General features: G+C 45.1%; 1 protein-coding gene across 1 annotated transcript in view; it reads right to left on the bottom strand.

Moving 5' to 3' along the window:
- FBXL13 (F-box and leucine rich repeat protein 13) overlaps positions 1 to 16,819 on the bottom strand; it is a 164,028-nt gene that overhangs the window by 120,642 nt on the left and 26,567 nt on the right. Inside the window, exon 8 of the mRNA XM_065423233.1 lies at positions 3,493 to 3,588. Coding sequence (XP_065279305.1) covers positions 3,493 to 3,588 — 96 coding nt within the window. The remainder of the gene's footprint in view (positions 1 to 3,492; positions 3,589 to 16,819) is intronic.

The raw sequence follows: 16,819 nt of genomic DNA on the forward strand, positions 1-16,819 counted from the left end.
GGACTCTGCCGCCCCTCCTTCTTGGGACTTTGGGTGAGGGGGGTATGGGACTTTGTGGCGGGGGAGGGCGGTTACAGATAGACTGCAGCGGGGCTCTGTCCTCCTGCCTCCGGTCCTGCAGAACATCCACAAGGTGCCGGAGCGTGTCCGTTTGCTCCCACATTAGTCCAAGCAGCGTTTGAGTCGCCTGCTGGTCTTCCTGCCGCCACCTCTCCTCCCGTTCAATGAGTGATCGATGGATTTGGGACAAGTTCTCCCTCCACTGGGTCTGCTGGGCTGCCTGGGCTCGGGAGCAGCCCATAAGTTCCGAGAACATGTCCTCCCGTGTCCTCTTCTTTCTACCCCTAATCTGCGCTAGCCTCTGGGAGTGTGATGCCAGGGTAGGTCGGGAGACAGTCGCAGCTGTGGGATGGGAAAAAGGGAGTGAATTCCTCACAAAGATAAATTTTTGTGAACAATGAACATAGTCTTTGTCTGTGAACAAGACCATGCACAGCACCTATCACATGCGCACTCAGGACAAGGTCGAATTTTCGGCCTTCGCATTCAGTGCCTGGGGTCTTGCAGTGCAGATCACACAAGCGGGGCACGACAGCGGAATTTTGGTAGCAGGCTGACATGGTAAGCCGTAGACTTGTGGCTGCTTAAAACTTGAATAATAGCATTGGCCTCCTTTCACATTCAAAGCAATGCTCCTAGCGTTGGCCAGTTCCTGCTGCCAGCAATCCGGCAAGCATGAACTCTGCCCCTGTCCCACCCCCTCGCGGCTGTCCCAGGGAAAGATCCCTGTATGATGCCCCTCTCCTGCCTCCACCGCGTGGCTGTAAACCGCCGGTTACAGTTCTGTAAAGGAACAGGCAAGCAGTCCCAATACTAACATTCCCCTACCTAATTCAAAGCAGGTCACCATGAGCGACATCACTCTGATGAGGATTTCAGAGATCGAGAAAGAAAGGATGCTTCGGGAAAGCCTGCAAAGACCAGGGCCGTATGCCGCCATGCTCTGCAAGGCAATGATCCCCGAGTACTTGCTTATCTCCTGGCGCGGAAACGTTTCGTACTACGGAGGACACAATAAGGCCGCTCTCCCAAGGAACCTCATGCAAAGGCTTTCCAATTACCTCCAGGAGAGCTTCATGGAGATGTCCCATGAGGATTTCAGCTCTATCCCCGGACATATAGACCGGATTTTACTGTAGCTGCACTGGCAAGGACTAAACAGTAGAGCGCCTAGGGCAAACCAATCATGATAAACCCATTGTTAATATTGTTAATATTCCTGTTCTGTTCAAAATAAATGTTTACATGTTTAAAACACTTACCGACTGATCCTTCCCCTGATTCTGGGTCCGGGTTAACGCCTGGGGACGGTTGGTAGGGGATCTCTGTGAGGGTGATGAAGAGATCCTGGCTGTCAGGGAAATCAGCGTTGTAAGCGCTGTCGACTGCCTCGTCCTCCGCATCTCCTTCCTCATCTTCCCCGTCCGCTAACATGTCCGAGGAAGCGGCCGTCGACAATATCCCATCCTCAGAGTCCACGGTCAGTGGTGGGGTAGTGGTGGCGGCCGCACGTAGGATGGAATGCAGTGCCTCGTAGAAACGGGATGTCTGGGGCTGGGATCCGGAGTGTCCGTTTGCCTCTTTGGTCTTCTGGTAGCCTTGTCTCAGCTCCTTGATTTTCACGCGGCACTGCGTTGCATCCCGGCTGTATCCTCTCTCTGCCATGGCTTTTGAGATCTTCTCGTAGATCTTTGCATTCCGTCTTTTCGATCGCAGCTCGGAAAGCCCGGACTCATCGCCCCACACAGCGATCAGATCCAAGACTTCCCGATCAGTCCATGCTGGGGCCCTCTTTCTATTCTGAGATTGCATGGCCATCTCTGCTGGAGAGCTCTGCATCGTTGCCAGTGCTGCTGAGCTCGCCACGATGTCCAAACAGAAAATGAGATTCAAACTGGCCAGACAGGAAAAGGAATTCAAATTTTCCCGGGGCTTTTCCTGTGTGGCTGGTCAGAGCATCCGAGCTCGGACTGCTGTCCAGAGCGTCAACACAGTGGTGCACTGTGGGATAGCTCCCGGAGCTATTACCGTCAATTTCCATCCACATCTAGCCTAATTCGACATGGCCATGTCGAATTTAGCGCTACTCCCCTCGTTGGGGAGGAGTACAGAAGTCGAATTTAAGAGACCTCTATGTCGAACTAAATAGCTTCGTTGTGTGGACGGGTGCAGAGTTAATTCGATGTAACGCTGCTAAATTCGACATTAACTCCTAGTGTAGACCAGGCCTAAGGTGCCACAAGTACTTCTGTTCTTTTTGCGGATACAGACTAACACGACTGCTACTCTGAAATCCATTACTACAGAAGTGCTTACTGCTCTTATGTTCAGAAGGGATCTGTGAGACCTCCTAATATTTCCGATACTGAGAAATAGTTTCACTAAAATTCATTCTCTTCTTACTACAGTACTTATTATCTTGCACAAAGAAGAGATGCTAATGATGACTGCTTCTTTCTTAACTTTTTGATAGTTTGATAAGATTAGACAAAATGATATATACACATTACAAACAGATTATCCACATGTATGTATTTTTTTCAGACAGGAATACCCTTTGAAATAAATAACCTGATGTTCCTGAAATAACCAGAAGGTTCAGAATTTTGTGAGACAGAGTACATGTGACTTTAGAGTTTATTACGAATTCTCTCTTTTGCAGTTTCCAGAATGGAGTAAGTGTTGTTTTTACTGAAGAATAATAAAATCTATCTTCAGAGTTTCTGTTATTACTGTCAGTGTTCTAGTGGCAGACAAGCAAAACTTTAAATTGTAATTTTCATCTAATGACCAATAACAATAAACAAAACATTCTACACCATGTTCATAACTTGACCATTCTTTTAGTTATGAGAGCAAAATACTTGATATATTTTATTATTATTTGGATTTTAGCCTTCAGTTTCTGGATTATTATTTTGGATTTCAGTGTTTAGTTTCCTTAAATCATACTTAATTATATTTCGATAGTCAGTAGTAGTTGACTATTCCTGATTTTAAAATGACAAATGTATAGATCATGTCCTGAATGTAAGAAATTCAGACACAAACTCACTGAATGAATACAAATTGTGTAAGAAAGTAAAAGGATCTGATATTTTTATACCTACAATGAATTCAAGTTGTAAATATATATAGTGTCTGATTCTCCTTTCACTTACACCAGTTTTACAGTGATGTAACACAATTGATTCACTGGATTTACTCCTAATTTATATTTATATAATTGAGAAGAGAGGTGAAATCCTGGGTACATTGAAATTAAAAGGAATTTTGCCATTTACTTCAGTGGCATCAGGATTTCACCCCAGGTCCTTATAATTTTTTAAAAGGTAACCTACTAGCTTGGTTTATCCTCTTTTTTTTTTCAATAAAGTTGAAGTAAAACATTAAACCTCTTATTATGTCATAGTTGCAAGTAGTCTTACTTACATCAGTCCATATTGAACTAGCCTGTGTTAGCAACATCCAGGATCGGCTAACTTGAGCACATCTTGCCAGATCAATTAAGTTGATATAATGGAAGATCTAGGATAGAAAAACAGAATGTATGAAAATAGAAAATATTGCTTAAGAAATACCACTAGACTTAAAAAAAAAAGACAATATTCATTCACCAACCCAAAACAACAGACTTAAAATGCTTCTGTCAGCTATTTTATATGACTGAAGTATGTTATGCTGAAGTCAGAGGTGAAAGTAAGTCGGTCCGGTCCGGCGTACCGGCAAGAGCCAGTACGCTGTGCCGGACTGCACCGGCTTCTGCGGCAGGGATTTAAAGGGCTCAGAGCTCCCCGCCACAGTGGGGAGCCCAGAGCCCTTTGAATCCCGCCCGCAGCTCCGGCTGCCGGAGCTGCGGTGGGGATTTAAAGGGCCCGGAGCTCTGCGGCGGCCGGAGCCCGAGGCCCTTTAATTTGCCCCTGAGCCCCGGGGGCTCCCAGCCACCTCTGCAGCTGGGAGCCCCGGGTTGATTTAAAGGCCCTGGGGCTCCCAGCCACAGCCGGTGCCCCAGGGCCTTTAAATATTGAGAGGCCCCGCCTCTTCCGGTTGAGGCCACGCCTCTTCTGGATGAGGCCACGCCCCCCTCAGGACTCCGGCAGTACCAGTAAGTCCTGTAAGTTACTTTCACCCCTGGCTGAAGTAGGATCTACTTTCCCCTCTAGAGCCATGTGATGTCAGATAAGGCATTATACAGCCACTTATGACCAAGTGCCTGATATAGCAATCAAGGGATCAGTTTTCTCAGCTAACCGAGTCCTGAGAGGAAGATTTTTAAAGGAGTCACAGGAATGAGGATATCAGATCTCCTTGTCTGAAGCACCTTTCACAGGCCTAGGCAAAGTTTGCTATGAAATTTACCCCACAGATCTCTGTAAAGAGCCTGATATTGCTCGATGCGCTATGTTAGTAGGCTCCAAAAGATAACTGATTTGGTCACAATCTGTATCCTAGAGATATCATTGTGAATTTTCTTTTCCACATCCCTCTTACATTATTGCTTCCCAAAAATTTCATCTCCACAAACATTTTGGGAGTAGCAACTTAGAATAATCTCTTTCGAGAAGCAGCTTGTCCTCTGCCTGCAGTTAGTTACTTCTCCTAGAACATAAGGGAGATGTGATTAAATTGAATATAGATTTCAGCACTAGCATATTCTATTTTTAAATATGAAATGACATACTAGAACTGAAAACTTAAAAAGAGTCCATATATACATAGATGGATTCATTACATTTCCCAGATCAGTACAGAGCTTTTTCTTTTATGTTTTTTTCTTTAAATTTTAAAATCCATCTCTAGGCACCCATTGTAGCCAATTAGTTTATTTTATCATCCATTTATTTGTGTGCTGTGTAATGTTATGATTAACTCATATGCTATGTTATATATAATCAATGTATGCTAAACAGATTTAAATTGTAGGATTATAGAAGTATAATATTAATAAGTATTTAGGCTTGATAAGTATGCATTAGGTTATATAAGTAAAGCAGGGCTGAAACACAAGGCCTACAGACTGAGGCCTATAAGATTTCAAGCTTAACCATACTAGGCCATAGGCTTAAGAAAGCTTGACATAAGTAAGCAACTGAAGAGTAACCCTATGCCAGTAAAGATCACAAGACTACTGTAAAGATGTGCCAATAGATGATGTTGTGGAAAACCAACCGCAATGTATTGTTCAAGATCACAAGACGCCTTATTGCAGCGGTTCTCAAACTGGGAGTCACCAGGGCTGGCGTTAGACTTGCTGGGGCCTGGTGCCAAAGCCCGAGCCCCACTGCCTGCGGCCAAAGATGAAGACCTAGGGTGTCAGCCCCAGGCAGCGGGGCTCAGGTTACAGGCCCCTTGCCTGGAGCTGAAGCCTTTGGGGCGGCGGGGCTCAGGTGGGCTCAGTCCCCCCTCCTGGGGTCATGTTGTAATTTTTGTTGTCAGAGGGGGTTGTGATGCAATGAAGTTTGAGAACCCCTGCCTTATTGTAACATCTTTTCAAATGTTTGTCCTGACCACTGGGTACATTTTGTGCATAAATGCTAATAAGTACAAGAGGAACTACAAACAGCCTATGAAAATTGGGGCACCCCAATATTCATGGGGTCTGGAAATACAGATAAGGGAAAAGAGGGCTGACATCTTCATGCACATACGTAGAATGTTAAGTGTAGTCAGAATCAGAAAATAAAAGAGGGTTCCCTGGTTAAGTAAAAATGGAATGCCTAGGGCAAAACCCCAACAGGAATCACCCCTTTATTGATGATCAATTGGTGAGGAATCCATCAGGAACTAAGAATATCTTCGAGAATGTGAGTATGACTATATTTATAACTTGTGCATTGGTATTTGTAGGATTTATGTGTGCTTAGGTAATCATAATCTTGCTTGTGATTAATAAAACTTGTAAAACAGACAAGATGTTGTACGTGTGAATATATGTGTGGTCACTATTGTTGGTCTTCATGTGTTCCTAGAATCTCTAAATCTGAGACAAAGTAGCAGAGGTAACTTTCACTCTGTTGAGCCTGAAACTGTAGCCACCAGAGCCACAATGGTGTAAAATAACATAACTAAATCTATTCCTAATAAAGTAAAAGGCTACACTATTCAGTGCTCCCGGTGCCTCGCCCACAAACTTTAATTTACAGTCTAAACATAGACAAAGGACTGCCCATAAATATATCCACCTCAACTCACACTCTCCTTAACAGCATTAACAAAAGAGGGGAAAAGATGGGTTTTGCAACATGCTCAGAAGATTCACAAATCCAGACTCTGGTGGACCCAGGTGGGAGCAAGTTCCAACCAGCACTGCTCACAGACAATGCCCTGCCAGATGTTCCCTATCATTTATACTGAGGGAACTCCTGCTTGAGCACCTCTGCTGATCTTTACTGTGGCAGTAAATCATGGAGAAAGAGGTGATCCCTCAGGTAACCCTGGCCCAAACCATTAAGGGCTTCATAGGTAAAGCCAACACCTTGAATCCTACTTTGAATTACCTTTATAGCAGTTTTTCAATTATTTCTTTATAATCCCTTGAATTTAACGAGTTAGAAATCAAATCCTATTGTATTAAGGGCCTGATCCTGAGTACTTCCAACTCCCATTGACGTTAAGTGGGAGTTGAAAGTGGTCAGCGTCTAGGAGAATCTAAAAACCTATTAAAACCCTAAAGAGTTAAAATTTCAAAAGAGCAAACATAAACAAACCCAGGCAAGCAGTTCTATATCTGAGACAACCATTAGTGAACCATAGACTGCAGGCATGTATCTTCCCAGCCCACCAAGTTTGCCCACAGTCCACTTAGAGCCAGATCTATCAAGCTTCAATTCAGGAAAACACTTAAGCATGTACTTAAGTCTATCCCCTATTCAGGACAGCACTTATATGCACACTTAACTTTAAGAACATGCTTAAATCTGTCCTGAATATGGCTGCTTTGCTGAATCAGGATCTTTACATGGATATTAATTTTTAAAATGAGAACACGCTGCATGAGATTTGTACTTCTGAGGATGCAAGTCTTATTTATCAGTTCTGCATGTATTAATTAAACATAATCTCAGTATCAAAGAAGAATGCTGTCCAACCTAACTGATTAGTTGATTTGGGTAGCTGCATGATGGATCTCCAGCAGCAAATGCTGTAATTAAGATTAGGCATGGAGTTTTATTACAACCTTGTTTTAATTTACAACATTCTGAACATTCCTCCTTCATGACTTAAACTTGTTATGCTGGCTTTTAACCCAGAAGTGATTTTTTTTTAAATAAAAAAAACCAGAAGAAAATCTCTTCAGCAGTTTTTGAGTTATCGGACAGTGAAAAATGGACTATTCTGTTTTTCTTTTGGGGGGGGGGGGTTGTTTTTGTTTTTAATGATTTGCTCACCAGTAACTCAAAAAACAGCTAAACAAAACAGACTTTAAACATAGTGTATTGGCTGCTTTCTAGGGGGAAGAGTCTAACAGAAGGCAAAAAATAGCATCAACAGCATTAATGCTCATGCATATTTCCTCTGGCATATCTACCAGTTTCCTAAGAAGCAGGGCCGGCTCCAGGCACCAGCCTGGCAAGCAGGTGCTTGGGGCGGCCGCTCGGGAGAGGGGCGGCACGTCCAGCTATTCGGCGGCAATTCGGCGGATGGTCCCTTACTCCCGCTCGGAGCGAAGGACCTCCCACCAGATCGCGATCACAGCTTTTTTTTTTTTTTTTTTTTTTTTTTGGGCTGCTTGGGGCGGCCAAAACCCTGGAGCCGGCCCTGCTAAGCATGCTGTATAGTGAGTTCTGTAGCTGATCCTCAGATCTGTCATCCCATTCTTCTAAAGTCTACACAGTTCCAACTGCTGCATATTATTAGTGTGAAGGAGCTTCACAGATTCAGAGACAAGGGGGAGTAGATTGTGAAGGCTCCAGCTCTCCCTTCCATGAATTATGGGCCCTCAGGACTTGTTTGTATCTGACTCCAGGTGTCTTTTTAAAAAATTATTTAGCAAAGGTATAGCAATCACAATATGAAGTAAAGTGTAGCTGCCCTGTTGCCCCAGGCTTACAGAAAACTGTCTCCAGATGGAGAACAGCATCAGCAAAGATTTGAACTCACCTCTCTCCCAGCCTATGCAATTCAGAGAGGTGCAAATTGTGGGTTATTTAAATACTTATATTATTGTGCATGAGCTATTTCTTTCTCCTTATTTTTCCTCCTCTTTTTTGTTTTTCAAAAGAAAAAAGAAATTTAAGGGAAAATGTTATTGCAACAATGAGGTTACAAATTTAAACATAAAAGTTAGGAAAGTACTTAATTAACTTCTCAGAGTAACATCAACTCATCCACAATATACATTTTGTATATATTTACCGTCAGTGTGCATTTAGCAGAATAACTAGTAGTAGAAAAATTACTTTTATATAGGGCTGGACATTTTAATTTTCATGAACAATTCTGAAAGAATTTTAAATATTTTGTTCATTTTTTCCCAAACAAACCAACCCAACATCTTATGTTTCATTTCAGATTCAAAGATTTTGCTTCCTCCCCCCACTTTTTCTCATTTTCCCCCCACTGGAAAAAAGTGGAGTGGTATAAAAGAGAGAAAAAAAAGTTACTTGCCTTATAGTAACTAGAGCTCTTTGAGGTGTGTGGTGGTCCCTATGGGTTTTCACTGTGGCATGCATGAGCTCAATGTATCCAGGACCAGAAGATTTTTCAATAGCAGCAGTCTGTGCCTATGCTCTTCTTGTCCTCATGCTCTGAACCAAGGCTGGACCAACTACCTCTCTAGTTCTTACTCTAGCATTAATCAAGAGGTATTCCAAGCAGAAGGAAAGGAGGACAGATCATGGAATATCCATAGGGGCCACATCTCCAGGAACTCCAGTTATAATAAGGTAAGTAATCCTCTTTTCTTGAGTTCTGGTCCCAATGGATATTCACTGGGGGTGACTCCCAAGGGGGAGGGTGCAAAGAAGTGTTCTACACCACAGACTGCAAGATGGCTGAACCAAAGGAAGTATCCCTGGCAGAAGGATGTAATGCCCAGAGAAAGTGTGAACAGAGCCCAAAGTTGCTGACCTACAGATCTCAGAGAGGGGAATTCCTTGTAGGGAAGCCATCTGTGGAGGGGCGTCCATAAATTTGTAACAAAAAGGAGCATGCAGCTAGAAATCCATTTAAAAGGAGTCTTTGGGAAAACATTGTTTCCCCTCTAAACTTTTTGGTGATGGAGAAAAATAATTTTGGAGACTTCCAAAAGGGTCATGTCCTGTGCAAATAAAAGGCTAGCACCTTCGTAAATCCAGTGAGTAAAATGTCCTGTCCATTGTATTATGGTGAAGCTTTGGGTAGAAGCTCAGGAGATGAAACATCTGGTTCAGGTGAAATTCTGAAGAAACCTTTGGGATGAACCTGGGATACAATCTCAAAGATACTTTATCTCTGTGAAACACTGTGTAAAGAAGGTCGGGCACAAGGGGCCCTGAGTTCACCCACTCTCCTAGCAGAGGTGATTGCCATCAGGAAAGCCAACGTCACAGATAGGTGCAAGAGGGAGCAGGAGGCCAAGGCTTAAATGGTGGGTTCATAAGTGCCAAAAAGACAAGATTCAAATCCCAGGGGCAGGTTTAGATACCAGAGGGAACGTCCTGATAATGCCCTTGAGGAACTTCATGGCTGTGAGATGCGTGAAAAAGGATTAGCTCTCCACCAGGGGATTAAAGGCATTCATGGCTGCCAAATGTGCCCATAGGGAATTGATGGACAAGCCCAATGTTTTCAAGGACAGAAGACAGCCCAGAATGAGAAGAATTCCAGATTCCTCAAGAGGTACTTGGAGCTGCTGACACCATATAGAGAATTGCTTCCACTTGGTGGCATAGCACTTCCTTGTAGAGGGACTGGTGTTGTAGTCAGGGATGAACTGGACCTTGTCTGAGCATGATCTCTCTAAGCTCGTTGTCCATCCAAAAAAAACATGCCACCAGATGGAGGGACACTGGGATGGGGTTGGTGGTCCTGTTGCCATTCTGAGGCAGTAGCTCTGGGAACTGTTGTAGGTGAATGAATGGATGTGAGGCCAATTGCAAGTGAACCAGAATCTTCTCAGCCACCATGGAGCTATCAGGATCACTGCTGCCCTGTCCAACTTGATTTTTCTGAGGATGTGAGATAGCAGAGCAATGGGAGAGAAGGAGTACATCAGCAGGTCCAACCATTTCACCACAAAGGTATCTACTCTGGAGTTGAGGCAGTTGGTGGCTCAAGAGCAATAGATCAGGCACTTCATGTTTCCCTAGGTTGCAAAGAGGTCCCAGGATGGGAAGACTGATCAACAAAAGATGTACTGCAGTATCAAAGCATGGAGTTCCCACTCATGATCGCTGTGGAAATGCCTGCTGACGCTGTCAGTGAGTTCTTTACTACTGGCATATGTACTACTGACAGGACAATCTGATGCTGGATACACCAGCTCCAGAGATGGACCATTTCCCTGTTGAGTGGCATAGATTTTGCTTCCCCCATTTGTTTATGTAACAGACAGTGGTCATGTTGTCCAATCTGACCTGGACATGTGTGGATCAAATAAGAGGTAGGAACATCCTGCATATTTCATGTACTGCCTGCACCTTGAGAAGATTGATATATAGCTTGAATTCCTGCAGCATCCAGGAACCCTGAGTTTTCTAGTCATCTACATGTTCTCCCCAACCCAGCCGGGAGGCATCTGCAATGACATGAATATAGCTGAACTTCTTGGTAACAGTGACCATAATGTAATTAAATTTGACATCCTGGTAGGGGGAAAATGCCAAATAAACCCACCACAGTAGCATTTAACATCAAAAAGGGGAACTACACAAAAATGAAGAAGCTAGTTAAACTGAAATTAAAAGGAACAGTCACAAGGATGAAATGCCTGCAAACTGCACGGGGCCTATTTAAAAACATCATAATAGAGGCTCGAACTAAATGTATACTCTAAATTTAAAAAAAAAAAAACAGTAAGACGATCCAGAAAATGCCAACATGGCTAAAAAACAGAGTAAAAGAGGCAGTTAGAGGTAAAAAGGCATCCTTTCAAACTGGAAGTCAAATCTTAGTGAGGAAAACAGAAAGGAATATAAACTCTGGCAAGTTAAACGTAGGAGTATAGTAAGGCAGGCCAAGAAAGAATTTGAAGGGCAACTAGTTAAAGACACAAACACTAACAGCAAAAAAATGTTAAGTACATCAGAAGCAGAAAGCCTGCCAAACAGGCAGTGAGGCCACTGGACAGGAGCACTCAAGGAAGACAAGGCTTCTGCAGAGAAGATGAATTAATTATTTGCATCGGTCTTCACTACAGAGGATTTGGGGAAGATCCCCACAACCAAGCCATTCTTTTTACGTGACAAATCTGAGGAACTGTCCCAGATTGAGTTGTCAATAGAAGAAGTTGTGGAACACACTGATAAATTAAACAATTGTAACTCACCAGGACCAGATGGTAGTCATGCCTTATCAATGTATTAGAATTCTTTGAGAGGGTCAAACAAGCATGTGGTCAAGGGTGATCCAGTTGATATAGTGTACTTAAACTTTCAGAAAGCCTTTCATAAGGTCCCACACCAAAGGCTCTTAAGCAAAGTAAGGAGTCATGGCACAAGAGGGAGGGCCCTCTTGTGGATCAGTAACAGTTAAAAGACAGGAAAGAAAGGGTAGGAATAAATGGCCAGTTTTCACAATGGAGAGAGGTAAACAGTGGAGTCCCCCAAAGATTTGTACAGGGACCCATGCTGTTCAACATATTCAGAAATGATCTGGAAAAGGAGTGACAATGTGGGGTGGAAAAATTTGTGGATAATACAAAATTACTAAAATAGCTAAGTCTAAAACTGACTGCAAAGAGTTACCAGGGTATCTCAAAAATAACAGGAGTACTTGTGGCACCTTAGAGACTAACAAATTTATTAGAGCATTTTGTTAGTCTCTAAGGTGCCACAAGTACTCCTGTTATTTTTGCGGATACAGACTAACACGGCTGCTACTCTGAAACCTGTCAGGGTATCTCACTAAACTAGGTGACTGGGCAAAAAAATGTACATTGGAAAACACAAGCCCAACTATACAGACAAAATTATGGGATCTAAATTAGCAGTTACCACTAAAGAAAGAGATCTTGGAATCATTGTGGATAGTTCTCTGAAAGCATGTGCTCAATAGGCAGCAGCAGTCAAAAAAGCTAACAGAATGGTAGGAACCACTGGGAAAGGGATAGATAATAAAACAGAAAATATCATAATGTCATATATAGATCCATAGGACGCCCACACCTTGAATGCTATGTGCAGTTCTGGTCAGATCATCTCAGAAAAAATATTAGAATTGGAAAAGGGCATCAAAAATTATTAGGGGTATGGAACAGCTTCTATGTAAGGAGAGATTAACAAGGCTGGGACTGTTCACCTTAGAAAAGAGATGACTAAGGGGAGATAAGACAGAGGACTACAAAATCAAGAATAGTATGGAGAAAGTGAATAGGGAAGTGTTATTTACCACTTCACATAACACAAGAACTAAGGGTTACCCAATGAAATTAATAGGCAGCATATTTAAAACAAACGTAAGGAAGTACTTCTTCACACAGTCAACCTGTGGAGGCCAAAAGTATAACTGCGTTAAAAAAGAATTAGATAAGTTCTTGGAGGATAGGTCCATAATAGCTATTAGTCAAAATGGTCAGGGACACAACCATATGCTCCAGGTGTCCCTAAACCTCCAAATGATAGAAGCTGGGACTGTATGACAAGGGATGGATGACTCAAAATTGCCTTGTTCTGTGCATTCTTTCTGAAGCATCTGGCACTGGCCACTGTCAGAAGACAGGATACTGGGTTAGATGGACCATTGGTCTGACTCAGTATGGCCATTCTTATGTTATGATTGTCTTTGTAGGTGATGCGGGCATGATAAGAACCCCTACATAAAGTTTCTCTCTTAGGCCTGGTCTACACTAGGAGGTTATGTCGAATTTAGCAGCGTTAAATCGAATTAACCCTGCACCCGTCCACACAACGAAGCTATTTAGGTCGACATAGAGGTCTCTTAAATTCGATTTCTGTACTCCTCCCCAACGAGGGGAGTAGCGCTAAATTCGACATGGCCATGTCGAATTAGGGTAGGTGTGGATGGAATTCGACGCTAATAGCTCCGGGAGCTATCCCACAGTGCACCACTCTGTTGACGCTCTGGACAGCAGTCCGAGCTCGGATGCTCTGACCAGCCACACAAGAAAAGCCCCGGGAAAATTTGAATTCCTTTTCCTGTCTGGCCAGTTTGAATCTCACTTCCTGTTTGGACATCGTGGCGAGCTCAGCAGCACTGGCAACAATGCAGAGCTCTCCAGCAGAGGTGACCATGCAATCTCAGAATAGAAAGAGGGCCCCAGCATGGACTGATCAGAAAGTCTTGGATCTGATCGCTGTGTGGGGCGATGAGTCCGGGCTTTCGGAGCTGCAATCGAAAAGACGGAATGCAAAGATCTACGAGAAGATCTCAAAAGCCATGGCAGAGAGAGGATACAGCCGGGATGCAACGCAGTGCCGCGTGAAAATCAAGGAGCTGAGACAAGGCTACCAGAAGACCAAAGAGGCAAACGGACGCTCCGGATCCCAGCCCCAGACATGCCGTTTCTACGAGGCACTGCATTCCATCCTAGGTGCGGCCGCCACCACTACCCCACCACTGACCGTGGACTCTGAGGATGGGATATTGTCGACGGCCGCTTCCTCGGAGATGTTAGCGGACGGGGAAGATGAGGAAGGAGATGCGGAGGACGAGGCAGTCGACAGCGCTTACAACGCTGATTTCCCCGACAGCCAGGATCTCTTCATCACCCTCACAGAGATCCCCTACCAACCGTCCCCAGGCGTTAACCCGGACCCAGAATCAGGGGAAGGATCAGTCGGTAAGTGTTTTAAACATGTAAACATTTATTTTGAACAGAACAGGAATATTAACAATGGGTTTTTCATGATTAGTTTGCCCTAGGCGCTTAACGTTTTAGTCCTTGGCAGTGCAACTACTGCAAAAGAATCTAACAATGTCCGGTTTATCATGATTAGTTTGCCCTAGGCGCTCTACTGTTTAGTCCTTGCCAGTGCAGCTACTGGAAAATAAGGTCTATATGTCCAGGGATAGAGCTGAAATCCTCATGGGACATCTCCACGAAGCTCTCCTGGAGGTAATTGGAAAGCCTTTGCATGAGGTTCCTGGGCACAGCGGCCTTATTGTGTCCTCCGTGGTAGGAAACTTTTCCGCGCCAGGCTATCATCAAGTACTCTGGGATCATTGCCTTGCAGAGCATGGCAGCATACGGCCCTGGTTTTTGCTGGCTTTCACGCAGCATGCGGTATTTCTCTGTCTCCGAAATCCTCAGCAGAGTGATGTCGCTCATGGTGACCTGATTTGAATTAGGGGAATGTTACTATTGGGACTGCTTGCCTGTTCCTTTATATAACTGTAACCGGCAGTTTACAGCCACGCGGTGGAGGCGGGAGAGGGGCAGCATACAGGGATCTTTCCCGGGGACAGCAGCGAGGGGGTGGGACAGGGGCAGAGTTCATGCTTGCCGGATTGCCGGCAGCAGGAACTGGCCAAAGGTAGGAGCATTGCTTTGAACGTGAAAGGAGGCCAATGCTATTATTAAAGTTTTAAGCAGCCAAAAGTCTACGGCTTACCATGTCAGCCTGCTACCCGAATTCCGCTGTCCTGCCCCGCTTGTCTGATCTGCACTGCAAGACCCCAGGCACTGAATGCGAAGGCCGAAAATTCGACCTTGTCCTGAGTGCGCATGTGATAGGTGCTGTGCATGGTCTTGTTCACAGACAAAGACTATGTTCATTGTTCACAAAAAAAATTATCTTTCTGAGGAATTCACTCCCTTTTTCCCATCCCACAGCTGCGACTGTCTCCCGACCTACCCTGGCATCACACTCACAGAGGCTGGCGCAGATTAGGCGTAGAAAGAAAAGGACACGGGACGACATGTTCTCAGAACTTATGGGCTGCTCCCGAGCCGAGGCAGCCCAGCAGACCCAGTGGAGGGAGAACATGTCGCAGTACCATCGATCACACAGCGAACGGGAGGAGAGGTGGCGGCAGGAAGACCAGCAGGCGACTCAAACGCTGCTTGGACTAATGAGGGAGCAAACGGGCACGCTCCGGCGCCTTGTGGATGTTCTGCAGGACCGGAGGCAGGAGGACAGAGCCCCGCTGCAGTCTATCTCTAACTGCCCTCCCCCGCCACAAAGTCCCATAGCCCCCTCACGAAAAGTCCCAAGAAGGAGGGGGACAGGGGCCGTGAAAACTGTCACTCCACCCCTGCAGACTGCTCCAGTACCAGAAGGCTCTCATTCCCAAAAATTTGATAAGTCCTTTCCTTCCCGCCTCACCCAAGCCCCCGTCCCAGTTTCATCCCCTAACTGTGTAGTTGCTAATAAAAAATACATTTCTGTTAATTACTGTTTCCGTCAGGTTCTTTTAGAGGAGAGTGTGTTTGAAGGGGGGGAAGGGGGTTGGTAATTGGAGAGGACAGTCACCTTTACCAGGGTACAGACACGGGGGCAGGTTCAGCAGAAGGTCACACACACATTGCAGTCACTAGGCACCCTGGTCAGTCTGGGAGGTGGTTTTCATGTTCTGTGTGTGGGGGGCTATGTGACTTTGTGGCGGGGGAGGGCGGTTAGAGATCTTATGCAGCGGTCCTTATCCTGGATCACAGAGCCACGCAGCAGGGGATCTGTAACCGTCCTCCCCCGCCACAAAGTCACATAGCCCCCACACACAGAGTCCCGAAAAGGAGGGGTGGCAGGCTCCGTTGAAACAACCAGTCCAGCACTGCGGACCGCTCTAGGAGCAGGAGCCTGTCATTCCTCGAGTTTAGAAGCGTCCTTTCCATCACTACGCCCGCTCGCCACCACAGTCTACGTCCCAGTTTACCGTGAAACCCGTAATAAAGAAAACGGGATTCATTAACAAAGTTCCATTTATTTTATTTTTAAACGTGTGTTGGAAGGGGGGGAACGGGGTGAAGGGGGTATGTAACTGGAGAGGATAGTCAACATTCACTGGGTAAAGAAACGGGGGCAGGTTCAGCTTCTCTTTAAAGAAAGTTAATAGTCACAGGTTACTCTGCTCACTGAGGAACCTAGCTTTCAAAGCCTCCTGGATGCACAGCGCGTCCCGCTGGGCTCTTCTAATCGCACGGCTGTCTGGCTGGGCGTAATCAGCAGCCAGGCTATTTGCCTTTTTCACTGTCCAGGGCGCCTGTATAGGGCTTCATGAGCCAGGGCATTAGCGGGTAGGCTGGGTCCCCGAGGATCACTATAGGCATCTCCACATCCCCAACAGTTATTTTGTGGTCCGGGAAGTAAATACCTTCCTGCAGCCATCTAAACAGACCAGAGTTTCTGAAAACACGAGCGTCATGAACCTTGCCCGGCCAATCGACGTTGATGTTTGTAAAACGTCCCCTATGGTCCACCAGTGCTTGCAGCACCATTGAAAAGTAGCCCTTTCGGTTAATGTACTGGCTGGCCTGGTGGTCCGGTCCCAGGATAGGGATGTGAGTTCCATCTATAGCCCCACCGCAGTTTGGGAATCCCATCGCGGCAAAGCCATCTATGATGACCTCCACCTTTCCAGTGTCACTACCTTTGACAGCAGTAGCTCAACGATTGCGTTGGCTACTTGCATCACAGCAACCCCCACGGTAGATTTGCCCACG

This window comes from Emys orbicularis, chromosome 1, assembly GCF_028017835.1.
Source record: "Emys orbicularis isolate rEmyOrb1 chromosome 1, rEmyOrb1.hap1, whole genome shotgun sequence".
NCBI lineage: Eukaryota > Metazoa > Chordata > Testudines > Emydidae > Emys > Emys orbicularis.